General features: G+C 42.0%; 1 protein-coding gene across 1 annotated transcript; it reads left to right on the top strand.

Annotated features, from left to right (window-relative positions):
* Positions 1-27226, top strand: LOC124046173 (chloride transport protein 6-like). The gene is made up of 22 exons (XM_046366257.1): positions 1-406; positions 1246-1305; positions 1656-1721; positions 1956-2021; positions 2247-2313; positions 2470-2576; positions 5910-6036; positions 6279-6405; positions 6488-6620; positions 6737-6850; positions 6969-7135; positions 7320-7440; positions 8409-8541; positions 8963-9116; positions 15559-15715; positions 15834-15940; positions 16260-16446; positions 17157-17320; positions 17600-17756; positions 18695-18802; positions 21468-21593; positions 22370-27226. The coding sequence occupies exons 1-22, from the start codon at positions 332-334 to the stop codon at positions 22448-22450; spliced, it is 2604 nt and encodes an 867-aa protein (XP_046222213.1). The 5' UTR covers positions 1-331; the 3' UTR covers positions 22451-27226.

The following is a 27226-nucleotide window of genomic DNA, read 5'->3' as shown; positions in this document are numbered from 1 at the left end:
ATGCATGCACATTATTTGTGCTGTACTATTATAACTGGGTTTTGTAATCTTGTTGTTATTGCTGCGTAAATTACACGCAGTTTTGATACGTTTCCGTAAATTACCGCTTCTTTGTTCGTCACACCTTATTGGCCGTGTTCGAGAGCATCAAAACGACTGCATGCGACTGCCGACTGATTGATCTACAAATCACCCTGCATCATAAATAGCAACTCATTATGATTTGGAGATCAGTCAGGCAGTCACAATTTACCCATGATACAATGCGGCTGCGATCCTCTCGAGCACGGCCATTGTGGGAAGTGGTGGTGCTGAAGAGGCAACAACGAAGATGGCGTGCTGTGGGAATTGCTTATGTTGTCACTGCTGCTGCAGGGATGAAGATACCCGAACACCCGAGGAACTGGTGAGAGAGAATCTGTATAATGTCTTATAATGTGTAGAATTGCCTCAATTTGCAATATATTGTGTGTGAGTTTTCCAAGGAAAACTGAGCCCATGTCCTGACTTCACCCTGGCTGGAGAAAGCTCCACCCTGTTCTGTTGTGTGGATATCTCAATGCTATCTTAGGTCGCTAACTATGTTGCACAATAGCTTGATAAATAAATCATGAGTTTGACTATGTTACAGAATATAGCTGTCAGTAACATTATAGGCTAAATAAATGTTTTGGGGTAATGTGTTCTGTGAGTCAAACTAAACAACATGACACCAAGCTGACAGTGCTGAGCAACTATGCTAACTAGTAGCCACTGGCAATACGCTAGGAAATATTTTTTTTATAACTAACCCTCTATGTTTTATCTGTGACTCAAGCGTGATGCTTGCTAAGCACGACCGATGCCATGTATTTATGCATGATGTGCATTGTTTAATAGAGGCCCTTGTCAAACACCCTACCGGACTGTTTGACAAGGGGGCATTCATTGTCGAGGAAGGGTATGGCTAAATAAAGGTTACATTTGAAAGAGAGCAACGTTAGCATCTAGCTATTTGTTTCCCTCCGGCTATTCACAGCCTTGCATGACTCAGGAAGAAACCTCAGCCAACAGCTTGCTCTTTTGTTGGGGTTATTGTGTGGCATATAGTACTAGGTGTAGTAAGTGCCAGCTATCTTTTCATGATGACTGGGAAGGTGCACTACACTGCATAACCTTATTTGTCAGGCTGAGAGTAGTTTTGTGTCATTGTTTTGTTAATCTTCATGCAGAATGATGGCAGTGTTACATTCTTCTAATTTCCAGACTATTCTTGGGGAAACTCAAGATGAAGAGGATGAGATCCTTCCAAGGAAAGATTATGAGGTGATGAAATCCCTTTGAAGCAGATCAAGATGTTGGCCTAACTCCATATGAATGAAGGGAAAATAGGCACACCCAAATGAGCATCAGTGTAGCTCTTGACTAGCCTGGTTGCCAGTCTGTTTCAGCTTTTTTTTGCCAACTCCTTATGGAATTGTCATGTCAATGTAAGGACTGACAATGACAATGGAGTAGGCAAGAGCACAAAATAAAATGGGACCAGACTACCTCTTGACCACGTCTGTTACCTGAGTATCATTGAAATCTTTCTCGTCAGAAAAATAAACTACAGAATGAATTCAATTAAACACACACTGACTCCTCTCCCAATGGTTCTCTCTATATTTTGGCAGAGCCTGGATTATGACAGGTGCATCAATGAACCATATGTTGAAGTTCTGGAGGAGATGAACAACAAGGTATACTAAGAAATTAATTGTGGCATTGGTATTGTGATAAATAAGCCTACATTTTGAGTTAGTTACAAAGTCGTTACTAAGTCATTAAGTATGTGGTTAGACTACCAACTACACTAGAATGCCTTTATTTTCAGAAGCTGTAAAAAAAACTACTTTTCATTTCCACAAACTGCATATTGCAATTGTGTTGTTTTCCCATCTCTTCTAACATGGGTTCTTCTATCACGTTATTAGAGAGCCAAAAAGTATGAAGCTGTGAGGTGGATGCTAGTGTTTGCCATTGGAGTTTCAGTAGGCCTGGTAAGTGCAATCATGTTATATGCTGGATGAAGAATCAGACATTCAGATTTTTGGTTGGCTTACATACCGGTATGTTAGCGATAAACAATGGACCTCTGTACATTCTTTGGAAATAATGTATGACGAAGGTATGGATGATGCGCAGGTGCTTCTGACAAATGTCTGCATGCTTTGAAAAAAAACTGCATATTAAACTCTTATTAACACCATTCTCTTTTCTTTCAGGTGGGTGTTTTTGTGGACTTTTTTGTACGCCTTTTCACTCAGCTCAAATTCAACTTGGTGGGAAAATGTATCTTTTTTTGAAGATGGAATATTTCACAAAGTCTATGCCTAATTCATAATGTCTTTCTGATGTTGAACATTTGCAAATCAACATATTGTATTAGTTGAGAGCTTTGAGGTGTTGTGTGGCAGACAATGCTTTTCCTTAGCCAGTGTGTGCTAGCTGTGGAGGAGTGCAGCGAGAAAGGCTGCCTGGCTCTTTCGCTTCTTGAGCTACTGGCCTTCAATATGATGTTCATCTTCATCGCCAGTGTGTTGGTCCTCATTGAGGTAAAGACGCTCTACACAAATACCTAACATGTCCTTACATGCTATTGTTATGCTATACAGTAGTAAGATTGCGCCGACCGACATGGCAGCTCTGCTTCTAGCTTGTAAGCAACTTTGCAGTTAAATTTTTTTCACATGTTATTTTGGACATTATTAGCCCAGAATGTTTTTTTGTGTTACATGTAGCCGGAAATAACTTTTTGATATCAGAGCGGTGGAACATCGCCAGCATTACGACCAGGAATACGACTTTCCAGAATTGTATCATTTGCTTGTACCCCCCAGGGTAATTGAACTTATCCCAGAGGCTGCTCCAAGTCGTCGCCAGTCGGAGAAGAGGTATTCACACCATCCACCACTTCCGAGGTTATTACTCGCTAATGTTCAATCTCTGGACAATAAAGTAGACGAGCTCAGGGCGAGGATCTCCTTCCAGAGAGACATCAGGGACTTTAACATACTCTGTTTCATGGAATCAAGGATTTCACGGGATATAATGTCCCCGTCTATACAGCCAGCTGGGTTCTCAGTTCATCGTGCAGACAGGAATAAAAATGACTCTCTGGGAAGAAGAAATATGGGGGTGTATGTTTCATGATTAACTACACAAGGTGTGATTGTGATAATGTACAGAAACTCAAGTCCTTTAATTCACCCAACCTAGAATACCTCACAATTTAATGCCGGCTCTATTACCTCCCAGGAGAATTCTCTTCGGTTGTAGTTACAGCCGTGTATATTCCCCCTTAAGCCAATACCCTGAAGGCCCTCGAGGAACTACACTGGACTTTATGCAAACCACATATCCTGAGGCTGCATTTTATTGTAGCTGGGGATTTTAACAAAGCAAATTTGAGGAAAATTCTACTGAAGTTCTATCAACACATTGACTGTAGTACTCGCTTAGAGAAAACACTAGATCACTGCTTTTTGCCTTTTCGAAATGCCTACAAGGCCCTCCCCCGCCCTCAGATCACGACTCCATTTTTCTCCTCCTTTCATATAGGCAGATACTCAAACAGGAAGTAACTGTGCTAAGGTCTATTCAAAGCTGGTCAAAGCTGGTCTGACCAATCGGAATCCATGCTTCAACATTCAACATTGTTTTGATCACGTGGACTGGGACATGTTCAGGTTAGCCTCTGAGAATAACATTGACGCTTAAATGGGATGTTGGGATGTTGTCCCCACGGTGACTATTAAAACCTTCCCTAACCAGAAACCGTGGATAGATGGCACATTTGCGCAAAACTTAAAGCGTGAACTACCGCATTTAACCATGGCGAGGTGACTGGGAATATGGCTGAATATAAACCGTGTCGTTATGCCCCCCCGTAAGACAATCAAACAGGCAAAACGTCAGTACAGAGACAAAGTAATGTCGCAATTCAACGGCTCAGACACAAGACGTATGTGGAAGGGTCTACAGACAATCGCGGATTATAAACGGAAAACCAGCCACGTCACGGACATCGATGTGTTGCTTCTGGACACCGACGTCTTGCTGCCCGCTTTATGGATAACGCACTCCGAAGTACTGTGGGCTCTTCTTCTCTGTGGCCGACGTGAGTAAGACATTTAAGTGTATCAATTCTCGCAAGGCATCCTCTAGCCGCATACTTGGAGCATGCGCAGGCCAGCTGGCTGGAGTGTTTACGCACATATCCAATCTCTCTCTATCCCAGTCTGCTGTCCCCTCTTACTTCAAGATGTCCACCATTATTCCTGTACCCAAGAAAGCAAAGGTAACTGAACTAAATGACTATTGCCCTGGAGCACTCATTTATGTAATCTAGAAGTGCTTTGAGAGCCTAGTTAAGGATCATATCACCTCTTCTTCACCTTGACACCCTAGACACATTACAATTTGTTTACCACCCCTATAGATTCACAGACGATGCCATCACACTGCCCTATCCCATCTGGATGAGGAATACCTATGTCAGAATGCTGTTCATTGACTATAGCTCAGCCTTCAACACCATAGTGCCCTCCAAGCTCATCATTAAGCTTGGGGCCCTGGGTCTGAACTGGGTCCTGGACTTCCTGACAGGCCGCCCCCAGGTGGTGAAGGTAGGAAACAACACTTCCACTTTACTGATCCTCAACACAGGGATCCAGGGCCTCAGCCCCCTCCTGTACTCTCTGTTCATCCATGACTGCGAGGCCATGCACGCTCCAACTAAATCATCAAGTTTGCAGATGACACAACAGTAGTAGGCCTGATTACCAACAATGACGGGACAGCCTACAGGGAGGAGGTGAGGGTCCTGGCGGAGTGGTGCCAGGAAATAACCTCAATGTCAACAAAATGAAGGAGCTTATCGTGGACTAAAGGAAACAGCAGAGGGAGCAGCCCCTATCCACATCAACGGGACCACAGTGGAGAAGTTGGAAAGCTTCAAGTTCCTCGCCGTACACATCACTGACAATCTGAATGGCTCCACCCACACAGACAGTGTGGTGAAGAACCTCAGGAGGTTTCTTCAACCTCAGGTTTACAGATGCACAATTGAGAGCATCCTGTCAGGCTGTAACACCGCCTGGTACGGCAACTGCACCGCCCGCAACCGCAGGGCTCTCCAGAGGGAGGTACGGTCAGCACCCGATGTCACAGGAAGGCGAAAAAGATCATCATGGACATCAACCATGCATCACAGCTGGGACCGAGAGACTAAAAAACAGCTTCTCTCTCAAGGCCATCAGACTGTTAAGTAGCCATCACAGCTACATGGAATCACTGTCCACTTTAATAATGGAACACTAGTCACTTGAATAATGTTTACATACTACTTTACTCATCTCATATGTATATACTATGTTCTATTCTACTGTATTTAGTCAATGCCACTAATACATTGATTGTCCTAATATTTCTTAATTCCATTCATCTACTTTTAGATTTGTGTATTGATGTGAATTGTTAGATACTACTGCACTGTTGGAGCTAGGAACACAAACATTTCACTACACCTGCAATAACATCTGCTAAATATGTGTATGGAATCAAGACATTTTAAAGTCAACTCCTGATAAATGCAGTAGCTTAGGATTGTCCTGATACCGTGTAGTTATCAGAGCAATTAAAAAGGGACCTATATTGCACTTCAACGGAGTTTGCTCTTATCTGAAGTGTACTTGTCAGGAGTCTACTGTACTGCCTGCCTGTACTGAACATGCTCATAATCCCTTTGACAATACTCATTATCAAAACCTCTTTAATTTTTTTTTTATACCTGTTGGGCAGTTATTTAGGGTTTATTTGCTTGTCTGGTGGTATCATATCAGAATTGTCCCAACGCCTTCTGATTGTCCCTTTCCTGTGTTCTTTAGCCTGTAGCTGCAGGCTCGGGAATCCCTGAGATCAAGAGCTACCTGAACGGAGTAAAGATACCTGGAATAGTCCGGCTACGGACTTTCATCTGCAAGGCTATCGGAGTCCTCTTTACCGTATCCGGAGGTACTACAACATATATGGAACAAGGTCATATTCACTAGGCACCAAACGGAAGACAACTGAAACAGAAAGGGACTACCTGAACATGTCCAATAGAAACAATAGTTATTTCACTTTTTCAAAACATTTTGCTCCAGTGTGCACTAATGAATACGACCCCTGACTTTCCAACAAATGCAAACATTATAGCAAAAGGAATCCAATGGCAAAGTGTCTGTTCCGCCTTTAAGTGTTTGATCCCTCAGGTCTGTTTGTGGGGAAGGAGGGTCCAATGATCCACAGTGGAGCCATCGTGGGAGCCGGACTCCCTCAGTTTCAGAGCATCACTTTCAAGAAGATCAACTTTGACTTCCCCTACTTCCGCAGTGACCGGTACAGTAGCATACTCTGTAAAGTGCTAATAGTGCAGTTGTTCATCATTATAAATTAAATCTCTGCTTAATCTTGATTTCAGGGACAAGCGGGACTTTGTGTCGGCGGGGGCGGCGGCTGGGGTGGCGGCTGCGTTTGGGGCACCAATAGGGGGCACCCTCTTCAGCTTGGAGGAGGGCTCCTCATTCTGGAACCAGGCGCTCACCTGGAAAGTGGTAGGTCAAAGGTCACAGACAGAGACTCATGCAAACACACGAACACACAGGCTATTTTTCTGTCATTGTCAGTCAGCCTGGTCTGAAGTACCACTCTCTTCCTGTCTACCCCCCAGCTCTTCTGCTCCATGTCTGCTACGTTCACCCTCAACTTCTTCCGCTCTGGGATCAACTACAACAAATGGGGCTCGTTCCAGCTGCCTGGCCTGCTCAACTTTGGCGAGTTCAAGGTACAAGCACTCGTTCATGTTGTGGAGGTGTGCAGATAGTGTATGTGGGTCTGTGTGCATATAATGGTTTAGCGACTTGAGTTCCATGTCTCCATGGGTGTCCATCCCTCTACCACAGTGTTCAGACGGGGATAAGAAGTGCCACCTGTGGACGGCGGTTGACCTGGCCTTCTTTGTCCTGATGGGGGTGGCGGGAGGGCTGCTGGGGGCCTTCTTTAACTGTATCAACAAGAGGCTGGCCAAGTACCGCATGAGACACGTCCACCCCAAGGCCAAGTTTGTCAGGTACCTGCTCGGCGTGATATTGTAGTGACAGTTGCATTGCTGCAATGCTTTGTTACAAATGTAACTTTTGTTTTTCAAATGATCAGTATATTTAACTTCCCCATCTGAGTGGAAAGGCATATTTCTCAAAGGGGTTACAGTGATTTGTGTTTCATGTCATGTTCTTTGTCTGGTCCCTGGGAAGGGTTCTAGAGAGTTTGCTGGTTGCCATGGTGACCACGGTGGTGATCTTTGTGGCATCCATGACATTGGGTGAATGTCGTGACCTGGCCTCCACAATCACCAACAACAACACGACAGCTCTGGTACGTTTGGCAGAGCTCAACTTTATAAAAAAGTGAAGCATATAAAAATAACAGCTGTAAAACAACGTCATAATCATCCTAAAACGAGCACTAAAAGCATATTGAAACATAACGAGACCATAAAACTACATATTCATACAAAAGCCATCCTTAAAAAGTTTATTGGTGTTTTCTGTTGCCTCTCTGACCTCAGATTGGCCAACTGAGTTGAATGAAGTGAAATGGCATTGATCCCAACCGTGCTAGTGTTCAGGAGAGTGCAACGATGAAGAACATTCAGATAGAAGTCTATTGTATTGGTCTGTCATGTAGATTATGGAATCCAGATAGAAATGAATGATTCATTTCTATCTGCAACGTACTGAACACTTCACCTTACTGAATATACCCCCTTTTCAATGTTTGACTTTACTGAACATACCACAGTTTCAACATTCAATGCTTTTAATGGTGTAAATGAACCGATTCATCGGGCAGCACACACCGTCACTCCAGTGTCGGCCATTGAAATGTTAAAATATTAACACAATCTATGGCATAGACATCACCTCTATTCCAAAACTGTTTCACCAGATCTCTAGTCTAGTATACACTCAGGTCCTTCAGAAGTGGAGTTTCACATTTTGAATACGTCCCACATCGGACAGACATGTATACAGTTCTGTATACATTAATGTACCTAAAGTTAGAAACATGCTCCCATTCAATTTATTTTTTTATTTTTTTTATTTTACCTTTATTTAACCAGGCAAGTCAGTTAAGAACATATTCTTATTTTCAATGACGGCCTGGGAACAGTGGGTTAACTGCCTGTTCAGGGGCAGAACGACAGATTTGTACCTTGTCAGCTCGGGGGTTTGAACTCGCAACCTTCCGGTTACTAGTCCAACGCTCTAACCACTAGGCTACACTGCTGCCCCAATGGTTTTGTTACAATGGTAAAATGTGTGATATGGCGCTTTATCTAGGTGTCCCTCAATGAAGACGTCATCAACTCTACAATCCGCCAGTTCTTCTGCCCCAACAAGACGTACAACGACATGGCCACTCTGTTCTTCAACCCTCAGGAGGTGGCCATCCACCAGCTCTTCCACCAGGACGGTGAGACAAGGGCTGTTCTTGGATCAGTTTAGCCTTTTAGATGATGATGAATGAGATTATGGACAAGCTCCCACCTGATTTTTAAGGGCAAAACTGATCCCATGCCTGTACTAAACTGCATGCTCAATAATCTCTATTTAAGGTACTTCTTAGTTCCAGGACTAGGCTTAATCTGTGTTTTATTTTAACAGGGTCCCTAGTCTCTATACACGTACACACCGAAATATGTTTGTGTACTCGTGATGGCTACACTTTAGTTCGTCATTATACACAACATAATGAACAGCTCTGTGGCCAGCTCTGAAAAAATCTGATGTGATTGGTCAAAATACCAATTAGTGGAAGAAAGATCAGCGTTGGACTGCCTGTGTAAACGCAGCCTTAGTGTGTGATTTCCTGTGTTTCCTGTCTGTCTCTGTAGGTACATTCAGCCCTGTGACACTGATTGTGTTCTTTGTGCTGTACTTTTTGTTGGCGTGCTGGACGTACGGCGTGTCGGTGCCCAGCGGCCTCTTTGTGCCCTCGCTGCTCTGTGGCGCCGCTTTCGGACGCCTGGTGGCCAACCTCCTCAAAATGTAAGACCAATTTTCTGATAAAGTTCTCAATGTTAGTCCAACGTTCTCATAATCAACTGTTCTCAGTGTTAGGCATGATCTAATGTACGCAAATGGTTAGGCTGTCATTCTCATTATAATTTTTTTCCCACGAAATGTAAACCCAAAGTTCTCATAGTCGGTACTCAAATATGTTAGCCCAACTGTCTCGTAACAAAATGTCCATGAATGGTAATGGTGTATATCAGATTCATTCATATGTACAGTACCAGTCAAAAGTTTGGACACACCTACTCATTCCAGGGTTTTTCTTTATTTTTGCTATATTCTACATTGTATAATAATAGTGAAGATATAAAGTATAAAATAACACATATGGAATCAAGTCATAACCCCAAAAATATATTTGAGATTCTTCAAAGTAGCCACCCTTTGCCTTGACAGCTTTGAACACTCTTGGAATTTTCTCAACCAGCATCATGGGGTAGCCACCTGGAATGCATTTCAATTAAGTGTGCTTTTGTTAAAAGATAATTTGTGGAATTTCTTTCCTTAATGCGTTTCAGCTAATCAGTTGTGTTGTAACAAGTTAGCCCTATTTGGTAAAAGACCAAGTGTATATTATGGCAAGAACAGCTCAAATAAGAAAAGCGAAATTAATATAAGACATGAAGTTCAGTCAATGTGGAAAATGTAAGAATTTTGAATGTTTCTTCAAGTGCGGTTGCAAAAATCATCAAGCGCTATCATGAAACTGCCCTCATGAGGACCGCCACATGACTCTGGAAGACCCAGAGTTACCTCTGCAAGCAGAGGATAAATTAATTTGAGTTACCTGCCTCAGATTGCAGCCCAAATAAATGCTTCAGGGTTCAATAACAAACACATCTCAACATCAACTGTTCAGAGGAGATTGCGTGAATCAGGCCTTCATGGTCGAATTGCTGCATAGAAACCACTACTAAAGGACACCAATAAGAAGACGGGACTTGCTTGGGCCAAGAAATACAAGCAATGGACATTAGACTGGTGGAAATCTGTCCTTTTGGTCTGATGAGTCCTAAATTAGAGATTTTTGGTTCCAATAGCCGTGTCTTTGTGAGACGCAGAGCAGATGATCTCCGCATGTGTGGTTCCCACCGTGAAGCATGGAGGAGGAGGTGTGATGGTGTAGGGGTGCTTTGCTGGTGACACTGTCTGTGATTTAAGGCACACTTAAACAGCATGGCTTCCACAGCATTCTGCAGCGATATGCCATCCCATCTTTTTTGCGCTTAGTGGGACTATCATTTGTTTTTCAACAGGACAATGACCCAACACACCTCCAGGCTATGTAAGGGCTATTTCAACAAGAAGGAGATGGAGTGCTGCTTCAGATGACCTTGCCTCTACAATCACCCGACCTCAACTCAATTGAGATGTTTTGGGATGAGTTGGACCGCAGAGTGAAGGAAAAGCAGCCAACCAGTGCTCCGCATATGTGGGAACTTCTTCAAAACTGTTGAAAAAACATTCCAGGTGAAGTTGGTTGAGAGAATGCCAAGAGTGTGCAAAGCTGTCAAAGGCAAAGGGTGGCTACTTACATTTTGATTTGTGTCACACTTTTTTGGTTACTACGTGATCCCATATGTGTTATTTCATAGTTTTGATATCTTTACTATTATTCTAGAATGTAGAAAATAGTAGAAATAAACCCTTAAGAAAGTTTTCATACTCCTTGACCCACATTGTGTTATATATAATATACATTTTACACACAATACCCCATAATGTTGAAGTGAAAAGGAAATACAGAAATCTAATTTACTTTAGTATTCCCACTCCTGAGTTGAAGCACCTTTTAGCGGCGACTACAGCTTTGAGTCGATTTGGGTATGTCTGTACCAGTTTTGTACATCTGTTTTTGGGGATTTTCTTAAGCTCTAAGTTAGATGGGGAGTGGCAGTGAACAACAATCTTCAAGTCTTTCCACATATTTACAATGGGATTCAAGTCTGGGAGTTATCTGGACCACTCAAGGACTTTCACATTCTTGTTCTAAAGCCATTACAGCATTGCTTTGGCTGTATGCTTTGGGTCATTGTCCTGTTGGAACATATATATTTGCCCCAGTCTAAGGTTGTTTGCACTCTGAAGCAGGTTCTCTTCAAGGATTTGGCTGTATTTGGCTCCATTTATTGTTCCCTCTATCCTTACAAGTCTCCCAGTCCCGGCCGCTGAAAAGCATCCCCATAACATGATGCTGCCACCACAATGCTTCACGATAGGGTTGGTGAGATATGCCTGGTTTTCTCCAGACAGTGCTTTACATTCAGGCTAAATCGTAACATTTGTCCACAGAATATTTTGTCTCATGCTCTGTCTGTCAGGTGCCTTTTTGCAAACTCCAGGCATGCTCTCATGTGCCTTTTGCCAGACGGAGGCCACTCCTGAGAAAATCTCCCATAAAGCCCAGATTGGTAGGGGCATGCCTGGAGTTTGCTGTAGAGACTGTTGTCCTTATAACAAGTTCTAACATCTCAGCCAAGGAACACTGAAGTTCTGTCAGTCGTCATTGGGTTCTTGGTCACCTTCCTAACCAAGATCATTCTTGCCCGGTTGCTCAGTTTGGTCGAACAGCCAGCTCTAGACATAGTCTGGGTAGTTCCATATTATTGAGACCACTGTGCACTTGGAAACTTTCAATACTGTAGAAGTTGTTTTATACCCTTTCACAGATGCAGTGTGGTGAAAAAGTATTTGCCCCTTATTTATTTTTTTGTTTTGCACATTTGTCACACTTAAATGTTTCAGATCACCAAACAAATTTAAATATGACACAAAGAAACTGCATTTTGTGTTTACTTGAGTTAAGTGATGATTTTATTTTTTGGGCGTGGGAAAGCAATCTGAACTTTCATGGCCCTATGTGAAAAAGTAATTGCCCCCTAAACCTAATAACTGGTTGTGCCACCCTCTGCAATCAAGCATTTGCGATAACTGGAATTGAGTCTTACACGTCGCTGTGGAGGAATTTTGGCTTAATCATCTTTGCAGAATTGTTTTAATTCAGCCACGTTGGAGGGTTTGAGCATGAACCGCCTTTAAGGTCACGCCACAGCATCTCAATCGGATTAAAGTCCGCACTTTGACTAGGCCACTCCAAAACCTTCATAAAAAATTTTAAAAAGCCATTCGGAGATGGACTTGCTTGTGTGTTGTGGATCATTGTCCTGCTGCAGAACCCAAGTGCGCTTCAGCTTGAGGTCACAAACTATTGGTCGGACATTCTCCTTCAGGATTTTTCGGTAGAGAGCAGATGGTTTCATCAATCACAGCAAGTCGTCCATGTCCTGAAGCCGCAAAGCAGCCCCAGACCATCACATTACCACCACCATATTTGACTGTTGGTATGATGTTCTTTTTCTGAAATGCTGTGTAACTTTTACCCCAGATGTAACGGGATGCACACCTTCCAAAAAGTTGAACTTTTGTCTCATCAGTCCACAGAATATTTTACCAAAAGTCTTGGGGATCATCAAGATGTTTTTTGCCGAAAGTGAGATGAGCCTTTTTTCTTTTTGGTCAGCAGTGGTTTTCACCTCGGAACTCTGCCACGGATGCCATTTTTGCCCAGTCTCTTTCTTATGGTTGAGTCATTAACACTGACCTTAACTGAGGCAAGTGAGGGCTGCAGTTCTTTAGATGTTGGTGTGGGTGCCTTTGTGACCGCTTGGATGAGTTGTCGCTGCGCTCTTGGGGTAATTTTGGTAAGCCGGCCACTCCTGGGAAGGTTCACCACTGTTCCAAATTTTCTCAATGTGTGGATAATGGCTCTCGCAGTGGTTCGCTGGAGTACCAAAGCTTTAGAAATGGCTTTGTAACCCTTTCCAGACTGATAGATGTCTATTACTTTGTTTCTCATCTGTTCCTGAATTACTTTGGATCACGGCATAATGTCTTGCTTTTTGAGATCTTTTGGCCTACTTCACTTTGTCAGACAGGTTCTATTTAAGTGATTTCTTGATTCAACAGGTCTGGCAGTAATCAGGCCTAGGTGTGGCTAGTGAAATTGAACTCAGCTTTCCAAAAAATGTGATTAACCACAGTAAATTCATGATTTAACAAGGGGGGGGGCAATTACTTTGTCACTTAGGGCCGTGAAGGTTCGGATAGCTTTTTTTCCCTTAATAAATAAAATGATCACTTAACTGCATTTTGTGTTTACTTGGGTTATCTTTGTGTAATATTAACATTTGTTTGATCTGAAACATTTAAGTGTGACAAATGTGCAAAAAAATAAGAAATCAGGAAGGGGGCAATTACTTTTTCACAGCACTGTATATGCTTCATCATAGTTCTATCTCAGAGATCTACAGTTGAAGTTGGAAGTTTCCATACACTTAAGTTGGAGTCATTAAAACACATTTTTTTTAACGGCTCCACAAATTTCTCGTGAACAAACGATAGTTTTTGCAAGTCGGTTAGGACATCTACTTTGCATGACACAAGCCATTTTTCCAACAATTGTTTTCAGACAGATTATTTCACTTACCATTCACTGTATCAAAATTCCAGTGGGTCAGAATTTTGCATACACTAAGTTGACTGTGCCTTTAAACCACTTGGAAAATTCCAGAAAATGATGTGGCTTTAGAAGCTTCTGATAGGCTAATTGACATCATTTGAGTGAATTGGAGGTGTACCACAGTATTTCAAGTTGCGGGAGGGACTGGTGCACTTCACAAAATAGATGGCGTCATGAGGAAGGAAAATTATATGGATATAATGAAGCAACATCTCAAGACATCAGTCAGGAAGTTAAAGCTTGGTCGCAAATGGACAATGACCCCAAGCATACTTCCAAAGTTGTGGCAAAATGGCTTAAGGACAACAAAGTCAAGGTATTGGAGTGGCCATCACAAAGCCCTGATCTCAATCCCATAGAACATTTGTGGGCAGAACTGAAAAAAAAGCGTTGTGCGAGCAAGGAGGCCTACAAACCAGCTCTGTCAGGAGGAATAGGCCAAAATTCACCCAACTTATTGTGGGAAGCTTGTGGGATGATACCCGAAACATTTGACCCAAGTAAAAAAATGAAATAAAGGCAAATGTAACTAAATACTAATTGAGTGTATGTAAACATCTGACCCACTGGAAATATGATGAAATAAATAAATAAATAAAATAAATCATTCTCTACTATTATTCTGACATTTCACATTTTTAAAAAGAAAGTGATGATCCTAACTGACCTAAAACAGGGCATTTTTACTAGGATTAAATGCCAGGAATTGTGGAAAAACTGAGTTTAAATGTATTTGGCTAAGGTGTATGTAAACTTCCGACTTCAACAGTACAGACATTTCCTTGGATTGTATGGTATAGTTTCTGCTCTGACATGCACTGTCAGCTATGCACTGTCAATGTTTCTTTCTAAGTCCTGTCCAAACAATTGAATTTAGCCACAGGTGGACTCCCAAGTTGTAGTGACGTCTCAAGGATGATCAAAGGAAATTGGATGCACCTGAGCTCAATTTGGAGTGTCATAGCAAAGGGGTCTGAATATTTATGTAAATGAGGTATTTGCAAACATTTCTAAACTAATTTTTACTGTTATTGTGGGGTATTTTGTGTACATCCATTTGAAATGCAGGCTGTAACAGTACAAAATGTGGAATAAGTCAAGGGGTATGAATACTTTCTGAAGGCCCTGTATATGGATCTGGTTTCTATGATTTGAAATCTGTTGGTTTGGAAATCTCCCAACTACTTTCCCAGTACCAAACTACTGTGAGATATATATATATATATATAAAGTGTAGCTTCCCATAGAGTTTATCTCTTAGAATGTGTAAAAATGCCAACAAAGCTACATTTTAAAGTTGACATATCCTCTGAGAAGGAATCTGCTGATTTGGCACTTTCTCTAAGCGCTTCTCTCCCACACTGAGTTTTTTTTTCTCTCTCTCTTTGACCCGGTTGTCCTCTCTACTCTGCTTTGTCAGACTCAGGCCTCTTGGGTTCTTGCAAGTAATGGCTGCTTTCATGTGCCATGCTGAGGCCCTTGTAATGCCTGTGGGAGATTGTTAACTTAGCTAAAAATTAAGTTTCTCTTGGCGTTTTGGACTGTAGGTGCCAGTTCATTTTCTCACTTCAGATAGTGTGATTTGTGAGTGTAATGCCACCTGTTGGACGATAATGCAAACTGTCTTATCAAAACATGATTAATATGTTGGTTTACATAGATTTGTGGTGGTCTTGGGTATAAGAAAATAATGCAGTTTGAGCGGACAGTGCTAGCAATAAGCCTTAGTCTTTCCTTAGTAATCGCTATCGAACTGACCACTTTTATGAAGTAATTTTAAAAAGTTGAGATTTCTCCCCCATCCTTTGCTAAAACCTTTCCTAATGTTGACACTTACTGTTTCGACTGATCCTGCTTTTCCTGGTTGGTTCCTTTTTGGCTGTTCTGTTGCCACAGCAACCTGGGGATGGACATCTACTCTGGAACCTTTGCTCTGATTGGTGCAGCAGCCTTCCTGGGAGGTGTGGTCCGGATGACCATCAGCCTGACTGTCATTCTCATCGAATCGACCAATGAGATCACCTACGGCTTGCCCATTATGATAACCCTCATGGTAAAGTACACCTCATTGATTTGAACTTACATTCACAATTTAGTAGACTTGCATCAGAGTTGGTACTTACAGGTGTGTGTGTGTGTGTGTGTGTGTGTGTGTGTGTGTGCGTGCTCAGGTGGCCAAGTGGACGGGGGATTTCTTCAATAAGGGCATCTATGACATCCACATTCATCTGAGAGGAGTGCCACTGCTGGAGTGGGAGACAGAGGTCGAGATGGACAAGTAAGAAAATAATACTACATTTCTGATAATAAAGATCAGTGGTCATTAAACCAAGATCAGTGGTCATTGTATCCAAACCCACTTACAACTAGCACATTTCTCTTCAGTATACACGCATATTCTGTATATATGCAGCCCTTTTCAGCCTTTAACCAACTGTGTAATCTGTTGATGGGTTTAAAAAAAAAGCATACATAAAAAAAAGCTTTTCCTTTACTTGAAAATAGGTTACCTTTTTTGAATGATTGAATTGGAATTTTACTTCCTGAATTGACTAACCCTAACCCTGGTACATGTGTGTCCCTTGTTTGTCCCCCAGACTGACAGCCAGTGACATCATGGAGCCCAACCTGACGTACGTGTACCCCCACACGCGCATCCAGTCCCTGGTGAGCATCCTGCGTACCACCGTCTACCATGCCTTCCCCGTGGTCACCGAGAACAGGGACAACGAACGGGAGTTCATGAAGGGCAACATCCTCATCAGCAATAACATCCGCTTCAAGGTAGGAGCCAGGGCAACGTGCAGATAGAAATTGCATGAATAGAACTGATATGATTTCATGTCAGAGATGTTTGTTCTACTGAACCTATTTCTATCTTAACATTTCACTATGTTGTGTCCTGGGGTGTATGCATTAGTTGCAGATCGTAGCAATACGTTTTGCCTGGTTACTCTAGGACCCAAAAATATTCAAACATAATGAAAGTGGGAGGGACCTACCTGGTTTTATCCAATAGATACTCTTGTTTTCATTACAAAACGTTTTCCATTTGGATCATCAGGCCAAACGTTTTGCTACAGTCTGTGACAAATGAATACACCTCTGCTGAAGATGCCCTTGCCATACCACGAACTGCCAACAGGAGTAATCAGAACCCTGTTATACTGTATAATGCATAGGTTGGGGCTACTGATAAAGGCCACTTAGTTTGGCCGTGTTTCCAATAATTGTATAATGTTGTTTATCCTTCCTTGCTCCCCTCCTTGTAGTATTGTTACTGTAAAGCCCTTTGTGACATGTTAATAAAAAGGCTATTCACATCTATTTATGTGTTAGGGCAGTGTCAGTAATTACATTAGGGAATGTAGGGAACAGTGATGCACAGACAGTCTCACGGTCTTTTACTGTAAAATGATTTACATTTATATGAACAGGAAGGTGTGTCTGTGGAGCATATGTAACCCTGCCTCCTCCGCCAACCTCCTCCTCAGAAAGCAAGCGTGCTGACGCGGGCCGGGGAGCAGCGGCGGCGCTGCCAGTCCATGAAGTCATACCCGTCCAGTGAGCTGCGCAACGTGTGTGACGACCAGCTGGCGGCCGTGGTGCCTGCTATGGAGGAGGGCCAGGACATGCTGCAGCAGATGCTGGAGAGGAGGTAAGCCTCACACATACATACGCACACCTTAATTCTCACACCTGACTTGACCCCATCCCATTTTTTACAACCACAACCATGTAACCATCCTAAAGTTACAGGGGGTAACTTTGACTTGGGTCAAATTAAGATTTTTTTTTTTTATACATCATTCTTCTGAAATGAACTATTAATAAACTTTGCACACGTTGTAATTGATGGAGTCACTGTAATGGGTCAGTCTGGTGTTTCTATTTGGAGAAAGTTCTAATGTTTCTATGGCTGTGTGTATGTTTCTAGACATGCACCCTACCCTAACCTGTACCCAGACCAGTCCCCTAGCGAGGAGTGGACCATGGAAGAGCGCTTCCGACCTCTGACCTTCCACGGCATCATCCTGCGCTCTCAGCTGGTCAACCTGCTGATCCGCGGCGTCTGCTACGCAGAGAACCAGTCGGTCAGTGGCCCAACTCCCAACCCACAGGGTCGTATTCATTAGTGATGGGGGGGAAATATTGATACAGGAGAGTATTGCAATATTATTTTTGCATTCGATTCTCTGACTCAGTATTAATTAAATTTTGTTAGCTGGTGCTAATCAGCTCTACCTGTGCCAAAACTCCAGTATTTCTCATCCTATGGTTTGTTATCCATCGGCCATTTTATTTCTATGACTTATTAAAACTTGTTTTCTCATGCCTCTGTAGTGGCATGTAGTAAGACCTGCAGTGAGCCAGTTTTTGAACATTGAATCACAATAAAATTGCAGTATCAAATCACAATACATATAGAATTGTGGTACGTAAAGAATTGCACCAATATTGTATCGTGAGGTCCCTGGCAATTCCTAGTATGAGGTATGAAAGTGGCGTGTCAGTGGCATGTCATTTTCCAGGAAGTAGCCTTGTAGTTTTTTAACTCTTGTAACCTTTTGAATGGTATTCCATGTGAAAAACATAAGCACAAGGGTCTTGAGCGCAAAAACGTAATAAATTCATCCTCAAATGCAAAAATGATTTTATATGTACCTTAAATGACCGGATTTTCACTAATGTTATGATATAATCGTCAAGCCCAATCAAAAGATTAGGGGAAAGGACCCGGAAGTATGACGTAGGACGATGTCACTTGCACATCGTATTCATTAGGCAAGAAATTGAATAAAACGTACTGAAACATGAAGGAACTACCTGAACTCTCGTTTTTGTTCTCTGTTGCAAAACATTTTGCTACGTTTTGCCACTGTGTGCTGTGTACTAATGAATATGACCCAGGAGTTAGTCAGTGTGTGTGTGTGTGTGTGTGTGTGTGTGTGTGTGTGTGTAGTGTTTCTACACATGTTCTTGTGTGTGTATGTCTGTGCACCTTTTTATTTGTCTGTCTGTGTCCACATAGAGTGCCACGCAGCCGAGACTGTCGTACGCTGAGATGACGGAGGACTACCCCCGTTTCCCAGACATCCATGACCTAGACTTGGCCCTTCTCAATCCCCGCATGATAGTGGTACGACCCAGTCCATCACACATCTACAGCTACTGCTGCGCTTACAATCGGGGCTCTAAATTAAACATTTTCATTGGTAGCACTGGTGCTCCCAACTTTAAAAAGTTAGAAACACAACATAACATTTATGAGCAGCAGAAAATACAATTAAAAAAAAAAGTAGATTGAGATATATCCTACAGTACATTTGGAAAGTATTCAGACCCCTTGACTTTTTCCACATTTTGTTACATTATAGCCTTATTCTAAAATGTATTAAATATTTTTTTCCCTTATCAATCTACACACAATACCCCATAGCTGTAAAAACAGGTTTTTGCAAATGTATAAAAAAAAACAGAAGTATCACATTTCCATAAGTATTCAGACCCTTTACTCAATACCTTGTTGAAGCACATTTGGCAGTGATTACAGCCTCGAGTCTTCTCGGGTATGATGCTACAAGCTTGGCACACCTGTAATTCCCCCCCCCCCATTCTGTGCAGATCAACTCAAACTCTATCAGGTTCTATGGGGAGCGTTGCTGAACAGCTATTTTTCGGTTTCTCCAGAGATGTTTGATTGGGTTCAACTCCAGGCTCTGGCTGGGCCAATCAGGGACATTCAGAGACTTGTCCCGAAGCCACTCCTGGCTTGTCTTGGCTGTGTGCTTAGGGTCATTGTCCTGTTGGACAGTCTGAGGTCCTGAGCGCTCTGGAGCAGGTTTTCATCAAGGATCTCTCTGTACTTTGCTCCCTTCGTCTTTCTCTCGATCCTGACTAGTCTCCCTGTCCCTGCCGCTGAAAGACATCCCCACAGCATGACGCTGCCACCACCCTGCTTCACCGTAGGGATGGTATTGGCCGGATAATGAGTGGTGCCTAGTTTCCTCCAGATCAGACTCTTGGCATTCATGTGCACAAAAAGCTTATTTCTCTCAAATTGTGCCAAATTAGTTTGCATCCCTGTTAGTGAGCATTTATCCTTTGCCAAAATAATCCATCCACCTGACAAGTGTGGCACATCAAGAAGCTGATTTGAACAGCATGGTCATTACACAGGTGCACCTTGTGCTGGTGACAATAAAAGGCCACTAAAATGTGCAGTTTGGTGACAACATAATGTCCCAGATGTCTCATGTTTTGAGATATGCAGTTGGCATGCTGACTGCAGGAATGTCCACCAGAGCTGTTGCCAGATTTAATATTAATTTCTCTGCCATAAGCTGCCTCCAACGTTGTTTTAGAGAATTTGGCAGTACGTCCAACCGGTCTCACACCCGCAGACTACGTGTATCCACGCCAGCCCAGGATCTCCACATTCACCTGTGGGATCGTCTTAGACCAGCTACCTAGACAGCTGATGAAACTGTGGGTTTGCACAACCAAATAATTTATGCACAAGCTGTCAGAAACCGTCACTGGGAAGCTCATCTGGGTGCTCGTCCTCACCAGGGTCTTGACTTGACTGCAGTTTGCCATCGTAGCCAACTTCAGTTGGAAAATGCTTGCCTTCGATGGCCACTGGCACGCTGGAGAAGTATGCTCTCCACAAATGAATCCCAGTTTCAACTGTACCAGGCAGATGGCAGACAGCGTGTATGGCGTTGTGTTGGCGAACGGTTTGTTGCTGATAACGTTGTGAACAATGTAGTGGAAACACGTTCTCTGGAGTGATGAATCATGCTTCACCATCTGGTGGATGCCAGGAGAATGCTACCTGCCCCAATGCATAGTACCAACTGTAAAGTTTGGTGGAGGCCCCTTAGTTCCAGTGAAGGGAAGTCTTAACTCTACAGCATACAATGACATTCTAGACGATTCTATGCTTCCAACTTTGTGGCAACAGTTTGGGGAAGGCCCTTTCCTGTTTCAGCATGACAATGCCCCCGTGCAGAAATGGTTTGTCGAGATCGGTGTGGAAGAACTTGACTGGCCTGCACAGAGCCTTGACCTCAACACCCTCAAACTTTGAGGCTGAATTGGAACAACGACTGCGATCCAGGTCTAATCGCTCAACATCAGTACCCGACCTCACTCATGCTCTTGTGGCTGAATGGAGGCAAGTCCCTGCAGCAATGTTATAACATCTAGTGGAAAGCCTTCCCAGAAGAGTGGAGGCTGTTACCTCAGCAAAGGGGGGGGACCAACTCCATATCAATGCAGATGATTTTGGAATGAGATGTTCCACGGCAGGTGTCCACATACTTTTGACCATGTACTATATCTGTGACCAACCGATGCATCTCTGTATTCCTAGCCATGTGAAATCCATAGCTTATGGCCTAAAGAATGTATTTAAATTTACTGATTTCCTTTTATGAACTTTAACTCAGTAAAGTCTTTGAAATTGTTGGGTTTTATATTTTTGTTCAGTGTAGTTTCATACTCCTAGCCTATATGAAATATAGCTACTTCTGAAGCACATGTTGTGCTATAGAAACTAATATGTAACCCTGCAAATACATTTATTTAAAAAAAATATATAATATTGTTAGAAATACATGTAATTGAAATTAGAGTAATTGTGGAATATTAGGTTTCTACGCATTGCATTAAATTGTACACTGTTTCTTTAAGAGCGTCACGTTTGTGCATTGTCACCTAAAAGGAACAATTTTCCTCAAAAGTGTTACTACCTGGTTACATGTTTGTGATAGTAAGTGATCATCTTCTTTCCCTTTCAGGACGTCACCCCGTACATGAACCCTTCCCCCTACACAGTGTCCCCAAACACACATGTGTCCCAAGTGTTTAACCTATTCAGGACCATGGGCCTTCGACACCTGCCTGTGGTCAACGCAGTAGGAGAGGTGAGTTGCACCGCAAGGGGTTAAAATTCCCACTCCTTAACTTCCTGTTTCCTCTCTGTGGCCTGGGTCATATTCAGTAGGGCAGTGTTTTCGAAATTTCTGGTCCTTTGTTTTTGACCAAGTACCACCCACCTGATTCCACTAATCAACTCCTCAAACTTTTGATTAGTGGAATCAGGTGTGTTGTGCTCTGGCCAAAAACAAATGTGCAGCCCTTTGGGTCCCTGGGACCAGAATAAAAAATCACTGCATTAGGGCACACCATTTCAAAATGGTTTGCAACGGAAATGGAAAATAAGCATTTCTTATTGGACAAGTTCAGGTAGTCCCTCCCTGTTTCATTCAGTTTCCTTAGGATTGATTGCTTATCAATACAACCCAGGTGAGGAATTATATTAACTGACACACCAAGCTGTGTTGGCCACTATAGCCTTAATGCTTATTAATGGTGATATTTTAATAACATTAAAAGTGGCCTTGTCAAAATACTACATCAAGTACATAAAATGTGTATGTATTAAAGGTCCATATTGTTCCATTCTAAACCTGAATGAATAATCAACACTCTGACAAAAATGCAGCTTCAAGGGACTAACACCACTTTTCCCTTTTTTTTCTTTATCAAACTGTCTAAGATATTTGCTTTTGCTTAGAAGCGCTACGCAGAGGAATAGCTCAGTAGCTAACTACTGTAGCTAATTAATTATTTTTGAGTCTTTCTAGAGTGGAGGAAGCAGTCTGCTCCATGATGTCGCTCCCTGTACCTTCTCTTTCAGATTGTGGGAATAATCACACGACACAATTTAACCCACGAGTTCCTCTTGGGGAAACTCAGACAGCATTACATCACCATTTGAGCTCCAAGGTCCAGTCTTTAAAGCCGTCAAGAGTCACCCACGTCTTGCAATCCCTCCTTCAACTGGACCTGTACCATACTTTTCCATGTCTTATCCATTCCCCCACACTCTGTACGACACGATGGGCACACACCTCTGTAACGAGAGGTTAAAGGATTACTTTTGTCTGCTCCTGGAGCCTCTACAGCCCAAGACATCCCCCCCCCCTGTATCCCAAGTGTCCACGCTTTACCAACAGACCGACTTTCTCATCTTTATCACTGTAACACTCTTGTTTTGACTTGTGACTGTACATTTGAATTTTATGTTCTCTGTGTATTTAAATGTATTATACTATATATTTGCGAAAAGAACATTTCACTGTGCCGCCGGGGGTTTCGATCAAAGTAGGTTTTTCCTGTAGTGTTATCAAAATGTCACATTGCGGACTATTTCTAACCTAGGCATATGTGTGGAGCTGCATTAACACACAAATACACAATTGCACTCGCATATGTTAAGCTTAACAGAGGACAGTTCATCTCACAAATATTCAGGCAGCAATGTTATGGGTGTGTTTCGAAAGGACAGAGGAAGATGGAGGAATATAGTGTATGTCAAGACTGGATAGAATCGACCAAGGTTTTTTTGTTTTAATTTTGAGTTAGAGGGTGTGGGACCAAGAAAGGTCCAGCATATTTTCTAGACAGAAAAGGGTGGACATTTGTTTGTCAGTATTAAGTACCTCTGTAAAATCTTTGTGGAAATGTTGCCGTTGTTCACCTTGTAGATTCACATTGCAGGGAACCAATAATGTGGTGACTTTCTGGCTAGTTTCCCCATCCATGTAGGTTGTGTTGGTCGTACTTCAAAGGTAGAATCCGCAATATGACATTATCACACAGCTCAAGAGATGGTGTAATGGTGCTTTCAAGACTGGGAACTCAGGGAAAAACAAGGTCAAATCAGGACGTCAGTGATCTTCAGGTCGGAAAGTCGAGGCTCTAGAAAGAGGTCAGAGTTCCCCACTTGGATGACTGTTCAAAACGAATTTTTCTGGTTCCCAGTTGTCTTGTGCTCACTGAAGTCGAAAGTCAGAGATTTTCGAGTTCCCAGTTGTTTTGAACGCAGCATAAATTGGCATAAGCCAGTAATGTCTGTGCTAAGTTGATGTGTGTAAGTAGGGCGTTTGCCCACTGTCTATTAGGGGTGTAATGGTTCACCAAACCCACGCTTCAGTACATATTGCGGTTTTGGGGTCATGGTTCGGTCTCGGTATAACGGGAAAATGAAATGCCATTCACAATCTTCCTGGCATTGTCGGTTGTGACAGGATTGTTATGTTGAGTCTCAAGTTTCCACTCTGATGCTGCGTTTGTAACCATGTGGGAGGTGGGAATTTACCGGTTTTCAAGTCCATAAATAAATATCAGTTGGATGCATTCATGTGATTGGATCTCGTTGAGAAACGCTGATTGACTAATGACTAACAAGCTGCGTCAACCATAAACTAAAAGTACAGCTATCATGCGTGCAAACAAATTATAGTTTCAAAACCTCAGTAATAGATGCTGTAATGTTGTTTTCTTTTGCATTTAACTGCCAAAGATTATCTTAAGCGGCCATTTCTGTCATAGGTGACTATAGAGGTCACCATCCATGTGCGAGAAGTTGCTCAGGATGATCGACAAATTTCCCACAAGTAATTCATTACCAGATAGAGGGCTGTTCAAGTGGATTTTTCCCAGTAGTATGTGGTAAATTCCCACTTCCCACTTGGTAACAAATGCACCATGACTCTGCCTCCTTCAGTGCCAGATGCACACTTGTAGCTCTCGTAAAGGGGCCGTGTCTGTAGCACAGTACATTTCCCACTCCAGGGTAAGGTGATGGGCTGTCACAATTAAGTAAGTGCAACACAGGGTGCATTGGCCAATTCATTGAAAATGTTGGCTTTGGCCTGCTTATATAGAGCGGGTATGACCTGTTTACTGAAACGGGTGCAAGAGGGAAGTTTGTAACATGGCTCGATCACTTTCACGAGGTGCTGAAACCCACTATTCTCAACTACTGAGACTGGGTGCATATCCGTGGCTATAAACCAAAGAAAGGTTAAAAAAATATATACACTTAGCCAAACTATCACTCTTGTAATTTATTTGTCCCGGTCAGATTTAGGTGCTTGAATTTAGAGGAGAGACATTGTTTCTTTGTGTTTCTGTCTTGCACCGGTATACTGGAGTGATGTCGGCGTAAATGTGCCAACATATTTGAGGTGTTGGCAGCTGCATAGGTGACATTGTTATCCACAACTCTATCCATTGCGGTTGTAATTTACTGGGAGGAAACCAAAATGTTCTCAAACTTGATCTAAATGATGATGGAGGATCCTCTAATTCTGGTTCGTTGACCCCACCACTCGCCATTATGCAGAACAAATTCTTTGCTGCGCCTCACAAAATTTTGAAATGCTCAAAAATAAGATTACAATTAATTACAATGTGCACATAGACTGTACTTGTTTTAACGGAATAGCCTGAAATGTTTTTTTTTTTTCAGATCAGATTTACTCTAGGCCTACAATGCAGCATAGCCTATAGGCCTAGTGTTTTTATGTTGTAAATAAAAACATTTTAACGTATTTTAATTTGGGTTCACAGTGTGGACGGTTTGGTACAAATACATGTACGGTTACACCCTTGCTGTGTATGGTGATGTTATATTGCAGAGTCTACCTTTTTTAACATGTGCTAAAACATGATGATGAGGCCAGTGCAGCTTTTTTATAAATAGTAAAGATGGATGTAAAGTGAATCAATTATGACAAACCATGATGGCACATAAAGTGCCTTCAGAAAGTATTCACACCGCTTGACTTTTTCCATACTTTGTTGTGTTACAGCCTGAAATGTCTTGAGTCAATAACTACTCAACACCTTTTGTTATGGCTAGCCTAAATCAGTTCAGGAGTATCTATTGATAGATGGGTAAAAAGCAGATGTTGAATAACCCTTTAAGCATGGTGAAGTTATTAATTACACTTTGGACACCCAGTCACTCACTACAAAGATTCAGGCGTCTTTCCTATCTCAGTTGCCAGAGAGGAAGGAAAACGCTCAGGGATTTCACCATGAGGCCAATGGTAACTTTAAAACGGTAGCAGAGTGTAATGGATGTGACAGGAGATCTGAGGAGGGATCATAAACATTGTAGTTACTCCACTATACTAACCTAAATGACAGAGTGAAAAGAAGGAAACCTGTACAGAACAAGGCACTTAAGTAAAACTGCAAAAAATGTGGCAAAGAAGTTAACGCTTTGTATTTCAGGACAAAAAGTTATGTTTTGTGTAAATCCAGCACAACACATCACTGAGTACCACTCTTCATAGTGGAGGCTGTATTATGTTATGGGTATGCTTGTCAAAAAAATTGCACAGGCAAAATCTAATACAAGACTTGAAAAGGGCGTTCTAGCAATTATCAACAACCTGCTTCAGAACATAAAGAATACATTTTTTTTTTTTTAAAGAATAATGTGCAAATATTGTAAATCCAGGTGTGCACAGCTCCGAGACTAACTGAGAAAGACTCACCTCTGTAATCCATGCCAATTCTGATTCTAACATGTTTATTTTATATGGCAAATCAGTTAAGTGAAAAATTCATATTTTCAATGACGGCCTAGGAACAGTGGGTTAACTACCTGTTCAGGGGCAGAACGACAGATTTGTACCTTGTCAGCTTGTCAACCTTGTCTGAAGGGAATTTTTTTTTTGAATCAATTTTGAATTCAGGCGGTAACACAACAAAATGTGAAATAAGTTAAGGGGTCTGAATACTTTCCACATTTGTTACGTTACAGCCTTATTCTAAAATGGATCTAAAAAAGAAAATCCTCACTACCCTATACATTTTTGCTAATTAATTTTTAAAAATAAACCGATACCTTATTTATAGAAGTATTCTCAACCCTTTTTGGTATGAGATCACAAGTGCGTCATTATGGGCTATTGTGTTTAGATTGATGAAACATTATTTTTTTGTCCATTTTAGAATAAGGCTGTAATGTAAATGACTTAAATGTAATGTAAATGTAATGTAACAAAATGTGGAAAAAGTCAAGGGGTCTGAATACTTTCTGAATGGACTGTATACACTAAGCATTCCTTGTTATGTTTCATGTTTTTTGCCTTGTTTTATTTAAGAGTTTATTTTTATGAAATGTTATTTGTATGATTTGCTACATGTACTATAAAGGATATAATGATAAGCCGTTACATTTGGTCTAGAACAAGATAAATAGTAGTTACTTTGGGGGGGGTATTTGTTTGTAGAATTGCCATAGCGTGGGTTGCAAAATGTAAGGGTATCTTTCCCAAAATTCTCGGGTTTCAGGAATCGTCCAACCAGGATTTATGGAAAACGGTGGAATTTTGGGTCAGTCAACATCCACACTAAATGTGTCTCTGCAGATGACATGCATCAAATTAAGTTGTATGGAAAATGGACAGGTGGTAAATGTGCTATGCTTAGCCATTGTCAGGACCAGGGGGACCGGTTTCCCCCACCCCCTCCAAATAACATTATGGACACACCAGTGTTTAGTAAATCTGCTGTGGAGGTTTGGGCATTGCTCTGAGCTTGGTGATACGTTTGTGGAAGCTTGACATACCGTATGTAGAAAAGCAAGCCCATGGCAAACAACATAGGTCCCTGGGAAAGAGAAAGCAGAAACCTCTGTCATGTGCCTTGATATTGCTCTTCAAAATAAAGGTCCCTTTTGTTTTGTAAATCA

Source organism: Oncorhynchus gorbuscha, linkage group LG10, assembly GCF_021184085.1.
Source record: "Oncorhynchus gorbuscha isolate QuinsamMale2020 ecotype Even-year linkage group LG10, OgorEven_v1.0, whole genome shotgun sequence".
NCBI classification, from domain to species: domain Eukaryota; kingdom Metazoa; phylum Chordata; class Actinopteri; order Salmoniformes; family Salmonidae; genus Oncorhynchus; species Oncorhynchus gorbuscha.
This window is presented reverse-complemented; position numbering and strand designations above follow the sequence as displayed.